The sequence below is a fragment of the Odocoileus virginianus genome, chromosome 7, assembly GCF_023699985.2.
Source record: "Odocoileus virginianus isolate 20LAN1187 ecotype Illinois chromosome 7, Ovbor_1.2, whole genome shotgun sequence".
In the NCBI taxonomy this organism is placed as follows: domain Eukaryota; kingdom Metazoa; phylum Chordata; class Mammalia; order Artiodactyla; family Cervidae; genus Odocoileus; species Odocoileus virginianus.
This window is the reverse complement of record NC_069680.1, coordinates 52953292-52966053: the sequence shown is the minus strand read 5'-3', so window position 1 is coordinate 52966053 and position 12762 is coordinate 52953292. Positions and strand designations below refer to the sequence as shown.

The 12762-nt window shown below is 48.5% G+C and overlaps 2 protein-coding genes across 3 annotated transcripts; one reads left to right on the top strand and one right to left on the bottom strand.

Moving 5' to 3' along the window:
* The first annotated feature begins 259 nt into the window (after positions 1 to 259).
* Positions 260 to 4577, top strand: EGR2 (early growth response 2). Of its 2 annotated transcripts, XM_070470713.1 has the most exons (3): positions 422 to 561; positions 662 to 770; positions 2077 to 4577. In XM_070470713.1, exons 2-3 carry the CDS (start codon positions 752 to 754, stop codon positions 3324 to 3326), a joined length of 1269 nt encoding a protein of 422 aa, XP_070326814.1. In that variant the 5' UTR covers positions 422 to 561; positions 662 to 751; the 3' UTR covers positions 3327 to 4577. The 2 variants fall into 2 exon arrangements, with proteins under 2 accessions (XP_020751160.1, XP_070326814.1); XM_020895501.2 differs by having other exon boundaries at positions 260 to 770.
* Positions 4578 to 6242: 1665 nt separating this feature from the next.
* Positions 6243 to 11839, bottom strand: ADO (2-aminoethanethiol dioxygenase). The gene has a single exon (XM_020895503.2). It carries the CDS (start codon positions 11305 to 11307, stop codon positions 10495 to 10497), a length of 813 nt encoding a protein of 270 aa, XP_020751162.1. The 5' UTR covers positions 11308 to 11839; the 3' UTR covers positions 6243 to 10494.
* Positions 11840 to 12762: the final 923 nt, after the last annotated feature.

Below are 12762 nucleotides of genomic sequence, written 5' to 3'. Positions count from 1 at the left end.
AGTGGCCTAAGCCGGACCGGTGACACGCCCCATTCCGGCCGGGCTCCGAGCCCTGGACCCGGGCTGCGGCTCGGGCCACCTGCCCCAGACCCCTGCGGGCTGCTAGCTGGGCGTCGCGAGCCCGGAGGAGCCCGCGCAGCCGAGCCCCTATGCAAATAGGCCATGTGACGGCAAAAGCCGCCAGGCCCAGCCCTGTTCCTCAGTCCATATATGGGCAGTGACGTCACGGGCATTGAGGACCTGCCCATAAATACTTAGAGCAACACTTTCCGTCTAACCGAGAGAGCAGCAATTGATTAATAGCTCGGCGAGGGGACACACTGACTGTTATAATAACACTACACCAGCGACTCCTGGCTTCCCGGCCGGAGCCCAGGAGAGTCAGTGGCAAATAGCCATCTTTCTTCTTAAAAAACCAGCAACTTGTTTGCTAGTTTTAGATCTGTTAGATTTTTTTTTTTTTTGAAGGGGGGTAGTTGCTTTCAAGTGTGGAGGGCTCAAGGAGATACCAACCTAGGCTCAGTCCAATCCCTCTCCAAAACGGCTTCTCTGACACTCCAGGTAGCGAGGGAGTTGGGTCTCCAGGTTGTGCGAGGAGCAAATGATGACCGCCAAGGCCGTAGACAAAATCCCAGTAACTCTCAGTGGTTTTGTGCACCAGCTGTCTGACAACATCTACCCGGTGGAGGACCTCGCCCCCACGTCGGTGACCATTTTCCCCAATGCCGAACTGGGAGGCCCCTTTGACCAGATGAACGGAGTGGCTGGAGGTAAGCCGCGTGCCCCCTTCGCGAACCGGGACCCACGCAGCTCGGAGGTGGTGGGTGGGTTTTCGTGCGTGTGCGGGACTTGGAGGAGAGGTGGAAGGTGTTGACTGAACTGGATTTGAAGAATAGAAGGGGGTGCAGGAGGAAAGCGGGAGCGGGAACCCGGGCGTTGGAGCTGGGCGCGCGGGCAGATGCACCAGGTTGCCAGCGAACCGGCGTGCGTGCGCCGCGGCGCGCCCAGCCCCGGGCGGGCTCAGGGATAAGAGTATGAGGTGGTGCCCCACCAGGCTTCGGGGCTTATGCGAGCCTTTCTGCCGGCGGCACCCCAGCCTCCCCAATCCCGGGGTAGGGGCAAAGTGATGGGGAAGTTCGGGGCTCTGGCGGAAAGCTGAGCGTCTGGAGAGCGGAGCGGCGGAGATGCCCGAGGAAAGCGTCCGCCGCTTCCTCCTGGGTAGAGGAGACCCGGGGAAAATCTCGGAGCGCGCTCCTCCTTCGGTCTGAAGGAGCGCCCCCACCTGCGCGCTATCCGCGAAGTTGAGGGGGTTGGCCCGGCTGGGAGGAGGAGGTGGAGGGCGGGCAACGGCGGGAAGCGGCCCCGTGGCTGCCAAGGGAGGCCCGTAGGGCACCGGCGCCGCGAGTTTCCTTGGCGGTGGCAAGTGGTCTCCTGAAGCGCGCGTACCTTCTCCGAAGCCCTGCCGCTGCCTTCGGGCTGAGGCGAGGCCGCGCAGGTGTGGGACAAGGCTGAAAAGATTGGGAAAGGAAACCTATAGACTCCATGGCAGAGCCCGATTCCCTCCAGCAGCGGGAGAGGGAGGGAAGGAAGGAACCTGGGGTGGGGAGCAGCCGGGAAATCACTGGCCCCCTTCTTTGGCTCACCTCTCAGGCTGACACCTTCGCTGCACTGACTGGGGTCAGTCTCCTGGGTAGTGCCTGCCCTAGCCGTGGGACCTCAGGCAAAGCAGAGAGAGAAGTTCCAGGCAGATGGGGAATTTTTAATACTGCTGCTTCTATTATTGGGTGTTTTCATTGGGGACTGGAGCCACAGATGGCTGTACGTGGGGGGTTGGGAGTAGCTCATCCTGCTTTCCTGGAGGTAGTTTGAATCCTAGACTGTGGCTGGCTGCCACAGTAGGATCCTGGGCTAGCCTCTTTTTACTATCTTTGGGCCACAGTTTCCCCACCTGTTGAATACTGCCCTGGCTTTACAGTGCTGGGATCCTTGGGGTGGGACTCATGTGAGACAGAAGGGTGAGGAGGGATTCCTGGCTGCATTCTCAATGCCCCACCTCCATTCTTTTCCCCTCCCCAGATGGCATGATCAACATTGACATGACTGGAGAGAAGAGGTCCTTGGATCTTCCGTATCCCAGCAGCTTTGCTCCGGTCTCTGCACCCCGAAACCAGACCTTCACTTACATGGGCAAGTTCTCCATTGACCCCCAGTACCCTGGTGCCGGCTGCTACCCAGAAGGTATCATCAACATTGTGAGTGCAGGCATCCTGCAGGGGGTCACCTCCCCAGCTTCCACCACAGCCTCCTCCAGCGTCACCTCTGCCTCCCCCAACCCACTGGCCACTGGACCCTTGGGTGTGTGCACCATGTCCCAGACCCAGCCTGACCTGGACCACCTCTACACTCCGCCGCCGCCACCTCCTTACGCGGGCTGTGGAGGCGACCTCTACCAGGACCCCTCTGCGTTCCTATCAGCGGCTACCACCTCCACCTCCTCCTCTCTGGCCTACCCACCGCCTCCTTCCTATCCGTCCCCCAAGCCAGCCACGGACCCAAGTCTCTTCCCCATGATCCCAGACTATCCTGGATTTTTCCCCTCACAGTGCCAGAGAGACCTACACGGTACAGCTGGCCCAGACCGCAAGCCCTTTCCCTGCCCCCTGGACTCCCTGCGAGTCCCCCCTCCACTCACTCCGCTCTCCACCATCCGCAACTTTACCCTGGGAGGGCCCAGTGCTGGGGCCACAGGGCCGGGGGCCGGCGCAGGCAGCGAGGGACCCCGGCTACCTGGCACTGGCTCGGCAGCGGCTGCCGCGGCCGCCTACAACCCACACCATCTGCCACTGCGGCCCATTCTGAGGCCTCGAAAGTACCCTAACAGGCCGAGCAAGACCCCAGTGCACGAGAGGCCCTACCCGTGCCCAGCGGAAGGCTGTGACCGGCGCTTCTCCCGCTCGGACGAGCTAACCAGGCACATCCGAATCCACACGGGGCACAAGCCCTTCCAGTGTCGGATCTGCATGCGCAACTTCAGCCGCAGCGACCACCTCACTACCCACATCCGCACCCACACTGGCGAAAAGCCCTTTGCCTGTGATTACTGCGGCCGCAAGTTTGCCCGCAGTGATGAGAGGAAGCGCCACACCAAGATCCACCTGAGACAGAAGGAGCGGAAGAGCAGCGCCCCGTCCTCGGCGGGGCCGGCCGCCTCCAGCGCCTCGTGCAGCGGGGGCGCGCAGGCCGGGGGGACCCTGTGCAGCGCCAACAGCAGCACTATTGGTGGAGGGTCCCTCGGCCCTTGCTCGTCTCGGACCCGGACGCCCTGAGATGAGACTCACCTTGACACACCAGCTCTTTGAGGCCCCGGAGGCCCTTCGTCCATTGGAGCTGCACGACAAACACTACCACCCATTCCTGCCCTTCCCTCATTTCGCTGGGCAAAGGGCCTTGAAGGAGCCTAGCACTGCCCCCCACCCCGCCCCCTCCTTTCCACTTAGAAGCAGGTCTTAGCCTGCTTCTAAAACTTAGCCCACCTTAGTCTGTCTTAGGTGAGTTGACCGTCACCCCAAAGTTATGGGGAGGCTCAGAAGGGAGTTGGGTGGGGGGGCCTCTGGCCTAGAGGGCTGAGGCCTGACCCTACTTTAAAGGGTTGTTTGACTAGGTTTTGTTGCCCCTCTCTTATTTTGACTGGTTAGTTTTTTGAGTCTGGATGCCAGAACTGATTTGAGACTTTTTCTACAGTAGTTTGGGAGATGCTGATCCCTTCAGATGCGGACAGCAAAAAGGCAGAAGCAAAGCTGATGTGCACTTTAATGGCCTGGGACTGATTTGGGGGATGCTGTACAGTGGGCGAAGCATGGCCTTTACGCTGCATTCTGTTGCCCTAGAAGTGAATCAAAGCTTATCTAGTCATCTCAACCCTTTAAGCAATATGTATTATAAACTTAGAGAACAGAAGTGCAATGTGTTGGGAGGGACATAGCAATACCTGCTTCTTTTTGAGTGGTTTGAGAAACATAAAGACTATTTTTTCAGTGTATATCCATTCAGATTTTGTGTATTTTTGATGTGCACTGTTCTCCAAGTTCTGAACCTTTGGGAAAAGAAAAAGTAAAACATTTATGATCTCTTGAAATGAGTCAGAGGTTAACTTATTTAAAGGGGGATGTACATATATTCTCTGAAACTAGGATGCATGCAATTGTGTTGGACGTGTCCTTGGTGCCTTGTGTGATGTAGACAATGTTACAGGGTCTGCATGTAAATGGGTTGCCTTACTATGGAGGAAAAAAAATCACTCCCTGGGTTTAGTATGGCTGTATATTTCTGCCTATTAATATTTGGAATTTTTTTTAGAAAGTATATTTTTGTATGCTCTGTTTTGTGAATTAAAAGTGTTACCTTTGTAGTCAAATTGCAGATAGGAATGTAAATAATGTTACTGGAGCTGACTTGTTTGGTTATTAGCTCTTAATAGTTGTGGAAATATAAATGATTTATTCTAACACAAAACCACTAACTAAAATTCAGATAATGAATGGTTTATGACTATAGTGTAAATAAACTTTTCAACAATATTTTTGCTGCAGAGATTATTTATGTAAGATTTATTGGGTGTGACTTCAACAGTACCCAGTGGGTTTTAGTACTTTGACCAAGCCATGATCTCCAAGTTTTCTCTGCTAGTCTTTCCACACTGGCCCTCTTGCCACAAAGCAATCTCCATTCATAATCAAACGCGAGCATTCGCTAGCATTCGGGGATTTCCCCCATGCATTAGTGTAAAAGTGGGGAGGCGTTGTTTTGACTCATTGTTCCGTCCTCTGTAACAGCCTATAGCTTCTCTCTGCTCCTGAGTGGGCTCCGGAAAATAAATACTTACAAACAAGTGCCCACTCGGAGACTACACATTTGCGACTGCTTTCAGAACCCTGACCAGAGCCTGGAACTCAGACGAGGTGTGGCTTTGTGGAAAGTGTGGTGGCGTGGTCAAGCTGGAAATGACTTTCAGGTTCCAGGATTAGTCTCACGACCACAGAAAACTTTTTGAAAAGCGCTATCGCCTCTTCTGATCAAAAATGCACTCAGACACTGCTGATGACAGCATTAATGGGTTACCAAAGGAATTACCCCAGGACTCATTTCTCTCCAGCCGTCTCCCCGATTACACCCATTTGGAAGGATCATTCTCTGCCATAGGTCTGGTGGGTCTAGAGACAAATACCCAGCTTTTTAGATGATATAGGTATACACCAGCCTTAAAATCTCAAAAGACAATCTGAATCAAATAGGCAAATATGGCCCTTCGTAGGATAATGCTTTGCAAAACAATACTCTAGGGGTCATTTTAGTACAGCCTTTTGTAGTGATTTTAAAATATAAATTAACTGCCCCCCCCAACAATATCTATAATACAATAGATTGTCTTTGTTATCTTTTTTACTCTAAAACTGGACCTGAATAATATTTAACTTCACTCACTGCCTCTGGATCTTTACACAAGTGTAACACATTGGAGTGCCCACTGTCTAGATACATCATTCGAAAACTGTGTCTGTCCTTTGTCACTGTTACAAAGACATGGCTGATAATAGATGGCCTGTATTTTAGAACAGCAGACAGTGACTGCTACTCAGAGAACTCTTTTTTTGGCCCTTACAAGCACTAGAATTTGAAATCTGATTTGGAGGGATAATTAACCCTTATTTCTTCCCTGTTCTTATTTCAAAGATGCACAATACCTCTCATAACTACTAAATGGACCTTTCTAAACTCTGGTGTCAGATCGTTCTGGTGTCATCCCATTAGATTATTTCCTAGCTTGTTGGCATAGTATCATCCTTGCTTGGCCAATTTTGTTAAAGAAGTTATATATACAACAATGCCACATTTTGATAACTTTTTAATAATACTCTTCTACTAAGACATTATATTAAAATAAACCTAAATGAAGATGAAATGTTAGTTGCTCAGTCAGGTCGAACTCTTTGCCATCACACAGACTGTAGCCCACCAGGCTCCTGTCCATGGGATTCTCAAGGCAACAACACTGGAGTGGGGTGCCACTCCAGGGGACTTTTCTGACTCAGGGATCAAACCCAGGTCTCCCACGTTGCAGGCAGATTCTTTATAACCTGAGCCACCAAGGAAGCCATAAATACACCTAAGTTTTATGTGATTTATAATTGTCTTGCCAAATTTTAATTTTAGAGCACCTTCAATCAAGACAAGGTAAACAATCATTTACAATGCAACAGACTGTAAAGTCTTTTTTTAATAAGATGAAAGACATTTTGATAGTCAAATTGATTACATAGTCACTTTTGCCTTGATGTGGGCTTGGTGACCTGGCGTTACCATACCATAAGGAATACACCTTGGTGTTCTTTCAGAGCCAACTTTCTGGGTTTTATTCCTTGATTTCAACATGTTAGGTCAATCTTTAATCATACTTTACTCTGCTTGAAACATTCAGGATACTTTTCACAGGTGTCTCATTTTTTTACTCTGCCCAAGAAATAAAGCATATAAAGCTAACACGTCTCCTCTCTTCTAGTCAATATGCTTTATTAAATAATATTATAGATGTTTCAGCTGTTACTGGGAATTCTTATTAAAAATAAACGTCCAGAGACTAATTCCTTAAAGATCATAAAGTAGTTGAGATGGTTCAGTACACATTAAAAATAGGTCTAACTAATTTTAGGTTAGGTTTCCAACTATTTGCAAACCAGGCAATTTAATTTCAATATCCTAACTGCTAATGAAACTAAGGCAAATTGTTTGGTATATATTAAAAATGGCTGTAGTGATATTTTAACAGTTCAATTCAACTTTGGGGGTGGTGGTGGGAAGGAAGGTTACTATCACCTCACCACAAGTGCCTACAATTCTGCCAATCCAAAGTAGTTAAACAAGTCTTACAGAAAAAGCAGACAAGAAAATATTTAAGTACAAAGATTCTTTCCTCCAAGAATGAAAGTTGTTTTTCTTTTTTCTGCACTAGCTTATTTTCCTTAGGTTAAATATAAAAGCAGTATTTTTGTTGCAGCAAAATAGTATGGTTGCATGTTAGATAATTTCAGATGTATTTCTGATCAGGTTGTTTCAAAGATCACACACAGGAAAATAAACTATTAAGTTTATATTATTACTTGGACTTTAGAATCTCCAGAAGACCCCCAGTTTGTTAGTACAACATAATCTTACCATACAGACTGTGAACCTTTTACAGTAATTCAAATATAGACATCATAGCAAGTAATATTTTCCTTCTCCATTTTGCAATAATCAAGTAAGATTATCTCTAAACAATTTCAAAATGCCTTTATTTTCCACAAGTACAGATTTTAATCCAGAAATGTAAACATCCCTGGATCAGAAGATTCATTATCTATATAGGGCTTAACAAATGATTTCCTTCTTTGACACTCATTGCACTGTAAGAATCAATGATCAGCTTCTGTGTGTGATATGAAGTTCTGAATTCAGAACAGGAGACTTACAAGAGTGGCCCTGCCTTCAGGTTAGAATTGAATAGTAATGGGCAGAGTCCTGAATTAAAAACACACTATTGCTTCTTCAGTGAGCAGAACTGGAGCACAAGATTCTACCATTTGGAATAGATCAGTGATAAGAATCCTCCTGAGATGCCTAGACTAATGCACCTACAAGGGGACAATGCAGAAGGAATAAAAGATGTCAGTTTTGGGAAAAGTTAAAGGTTGTTAGTGTTGAAAGGTCAGATAACCCACTCCTGTTGACCAACACACATTACTTTAAAAAACGGTTCATCAGTTTCACTGGTAAACAGCAGTTAGTGTAAATTCCATCCATGCAATTCAAACTTAATTAAAAAAAAAATCAATTCCCATAAAGTAGTAGGTAAATATATAATACTCTAAATTGATATAACCAGAGTTAAAAAGCTTTAGAAGTATTAGACCAATTTTCATCGATGAGCGGCAGTTATTGCATTTGTTATTCAACAGAAAAGTTAAGTGATTAATATCATTGTGCTCATTAGTCCTTGTAGAAGACAGCTTTTTTCCATAGTTGTTACCCACATTACAGGAATATAAGGAAACACACAACAGCAGCACATGATCATATCTAAGAGTTTATGCAGAAAGTGCAAAGCTTTTCTGCATATTTTGTCTTTGTGTTAAGGATATTCTTTCCTCAGTGGTTCACTAAAACAAGTTAATTTTGTTTTCACCACTAATTTATTCAGAATTTATTAGTGAACCAAAGGTTCCACTGTTCTTACTGAACTAAATTAGATATATATTGCTGTTTTGGCCTGCGATAATTTCAGCTACTCTTTTGAAAAGCACCTTAGTCTTTTCATTCAACTTGTTTGTACTTGAAAACTTTAAAAATTTTCCCAATGTAATTTGGAAAAACAATTCCTCCTTTATTACTGTCCTATTGCCAGAATGAGTTTTTGTAGGTTAGTTTTATGTACTCCAGGTTGCATTGTAACTTAAACATCATCATCAACAATTGTTATAAGTTGGTCAACTTTTTGCTACAATTCAAAACAGGTAGGTATGTAATTGATAATCATACACATTCATCACTGTTATGAAAAAAACCCTTGTGAACAATCTTAAAGGAAGTCATCATTTGCATATCTAGAACTTAATTTCAAACAAAACAGCATGAAGAAGTGCTTCAAACTCCCCCTAAGGTATAATAAATCAAACCAGAATGGGACACTGTCATAAAACAACTTAGCAACCTGGAAGACATGCATTATGCCTCTGTGAGGTTTTACAGCACAGTGGCATATCATGTTGAGTACCATCTTTTTGATTTTTAAGAAAAATCATTAAGAATTTGCTTTTCCATCTAAGTTTGGGAACAAACCTTCCTTCACTCTGAGCCTCTGTAACTCAGTGTACAAAGAGGGAAAGGCACATACTGCTTCCCTACAGGGTCATCACTTTCCACCAATAGCAAATCCCTCTTTATTACAGATATTAGAACTCAATTACCACCTGGGTAAGTCAATCAAGAGGGCTTAGACAACAGCTGGGCAAATTTTAATGTATTTATTTCTACAGTTTGTTCTTATTAAAAGTTTTGTGAAAAAAGGAATCCTATAAAAAGGGGGAAACAGGCGTGTTCCTTGGACTGAAGCAAATAGTGTCAATACATTTGTAAACAAGGTAAAGCTGCTCAGCCTATTAGAAGGACAAAGATAAAACTAGTCACAGATAGCACAACTGTTCAAGAGGTTCAGAGTGGGAAGTGTTTTGTCCCAAGTTTGGGTGCCCTAAAGTGGCTAGCAGTATAGTTAATTCTCAGTTCTCTAGCCCTGGTCATCCGTGCCTCTCTTCCTGCAGAAAACCCACCCCAGATGAAGCAAGCACTGACTCTCTCCTATTTGAGAGGGACTGTCCTAAGAACATTGCCACCAACAACACAGCTGGAACCACCTTAGCGCTCCTGAGAGAATTTGAAACAGTCATCAATGTTTTCCTCTACTTTTGCAGGAAAATACTGGAAGTAAATAGGGGCACAAAGAATTCAACAGCTGGCTACCAGTGTTTTACATTCAGTTGTTTGGAAGCATACTGATTCAGCTCTGGTTAGAAAATACAGAATTACTTTATTACTTCCTAAAGTACACTAAGACATAAAAGTCACTTCAGGATAATACAGTTTTTGCATTGAACGTGAACCTGCAATAAAAACATCTGCTCAACTCTCGATCTGGAGACTCAGTGGGGAAGCCCTAAGTGATCATTTGTCACTGAGATATACAGGTGCTTGAACTGCTTAGTTTTTGCTGCCAGCGTAACCGAGATATGGTTACTGGGCAAGGGGAGGAAAAAAAGAAATCTTGTCCTCTACATGCATAGTTAGTTTGAGTGTAATCCCTCAACTCTGAAAAAATGGATTTAATTTTCACAAAACTTAATTAGGCCGGACAGTTTACTTTAAATAGCAGCTCATCTCTTTAAACCCAGTTTTTACCAATGACTTGAACTAAAAACTATTCAAACCACTAGGTCATGCAACATCAATAAGTTAGAACTATAATAATAAGCAGTAAAAGGACATAAGGACACAAGTGGAAAATAAACCCTATTTACCCGGAGGAGGGCGGAGAAAACCACTTTGTGTATTTTGAATAGGATGTGAACAGAGGAAAGAAAATTTTCATTATGGCTTTAAGATGGAAGCACTTCAGATAAGTCCCCTGCCCCCGCCCCCTCCCCCCCAATTCAAACCCCAGTGGCAGTGACAGAGGGAGGCAACAACCTAGCTTCCCCTCCTACTCCGCCCCCAAAACCGTGCCCGGTGGTTGCCATCCAGTCGCCCGCACTTCCCAAGACTCCCGAGGAAGCCGCTACTGCCCATTCCAGTAGATCCAACACCCAGGCTGGGGGAAGGAAGAAAGCCCTTGTGATGCGGTCGCGGCCAGCCAAGCCTAGATCTGAGTAGGGCAAGTGTTCGGCCCACCGCTTTCGGGCGCCGGCGGCTTCAAGGGAAGACTTTGGGACCTGGATAAGGCTCCCCCTCGCACCAGAAGTCATCGGCCTGCGGGGTCTCCAGGAGCCACACTTCTCGGGGCAGGTCACAGGCCGAGCCGGAGGCCTCCTTGGCCCTGACAGGCTCCAGCACTCGGTAATAGTGGCAGTCCCGGCCGTCGTCGGGGTCGTAGGGAGGGGCCAGGATGTCCAGGAAGGCGGCGGGCCCGTCCACGGCGTCGATCTGGTGCAGGTTGTCCCGGTGCGGCGTGAGAAAGCACGGGCCGCTGGCCTCCGTGTACTCTGCCCGCGAGCGCAGCACGCCCGGCTGTACCGCGTCCCGCTCCCGGGGCTGCAGAGGCGGCTCGAACTGCTGCTCTGGTGGCGGGGCCCGCGGCCGCTGCCCGCTGCCCACCTCCAGCTTGTCCATGCAGCTGATGCGCACGGTCCCGTAGAGCACCTTGAGGATGCCGTGCATGCCCGGGTGGTCGTGCAGCGGGATGGAGGTGCCGCTCTTGAGCAGGAACACGCCGAGGCTGAAGCCGTCGGTCTCGCAGATGTGCATATAGGTGACGGGCGGCAGGTTGGGCCGCAGCGGCTGCAGTGTGGCCTTACGCGGGGAGATGTTCAGGTCTTCCGCACGGACCTGGGTCAGCAGGCTCTTCAGCTTGCTCAGGTTCTCCGGGAAGCCCTGCTGTATCGGCGCCTCCGGGCCTGGCGCCTCGCAGCGGTCGGAAGAGCTGCGGCCGCCCCCGCTGCCCCGGAAGGTGAGGCACGCCTGGCGGGCGATCCGTTGGATAAGGGAGGCCATGTTTTCTCGGGGCATGCCCTGCAGTTCCTCTGCGTGCCGAGGCCGCCCCCCTCCGCCCCCAGCTTTCCTCCGCCCCTTGCGGTCGCCGGTGGCCGCCACGGCTGCCCGCAGCCCGGAGCGGGGCTTGAGGCCCCGCAACTACCGGTCAGTCGGGCGCGCGGCACTACAGCCGCCAACCTCAGCAGCCACGCGCCGGCAACGGCCGGGCGTGCCCGCCTCGCGCCCCCTTTGAGCGCGCACGCGCACGGCCCACAATCCACACTCACGCTCTGGGAGCAGGTACCGGCCGCGCGGACGGTGGCGGGCTTTGCCTTACGCCAGAAGCTCCATTCATGCGGCCCGCACCTACAACGGTGATTAGGGGTTCCCGGCGCCCTGCAGAGCATGCTGGGACTTGTGGTCCGGTATTCCGCATGCGCTCTGAGAGCTCCTTTTGTCATCTGGAAAAGGGAAGGATTAGATTTGTGGGTCATACATCGACCTGCATTAAGGTTCCAAGGTGTCTGCTTCTTAGAAGAAAGGCGAATTGGGGCACAAGAGAAACAGCCAATTAACTACAACTCCCGGCATTCCTCGGCATGTTGGGATGACGCACTTCCGTCGTCTGGCTTGTGGTGTAGTGTAGGCCCCTGGCTGTCACCGGAAACGGGCCAGAGGGTCGTTAACCTGGCGCCATTCCGGCCTAGTACACCCTCCAAGGTCGTTTTCCTGTGGCCTTAGCCCTGGGAAAGAGGCTGCTGAGTTAACTGTAGCTCCTTGTGGCCGCACAGGCAGCACTGTCTGCTGAACCGCGCTTTAGTAATTTTCTGTTTCTGAGGAGATGAAAGGGTCCCCACAGTTATTCCCCACAGCTGTCCCCAGCTGTTGTTTGCATCAGGGTCTTGATGACGCTGCTCTTCTGGTTATAGAGCACAGTAGGTTTTTTTGCTGGAGCTTGAGAGGACATTTGGTCACTGATTCTGTATACTAACGGCTATCAAACCTGAGTTTGCATAAGAAATACCTCGTTAGGGGAGGAGGGGAGTTATTCTAAAGATACAGCGTCCTCGTTTTCCTCCAGAGATTGGTTCACTAGATGATTCTGAGGCATCCTATGAGAAACTGTTGTGAGAGAATCAGGCAAGCTCTTGATCTTAACCTTACCCCGAGTTTAAAGTCCTTTTGGACTTCCGAAGCTAAACATTGGTTTCTTACTCATTCTGTAATTAGAGTGGTTTAGTAAATTCTCCCTAATTAAAAAAAGGCATGCTCTTTCAGTGGGCTATGTAACCTATTGCACTCAGTGTATGCCAGGTGTTGTGTTAGGAGCATTACCTAATGAATATACTAATCCTCACAGCAGCTCTTAAGAGGTAGGCATTATTATTATTCCCAGTTTGCAGATGAGAAAATAAGTTGCAAGAGGATAGTGAATTATTGCCAGGTCCTGAGCAGCAGTGCAGAAATAAGTACTGTTTTATCGAAACCAGC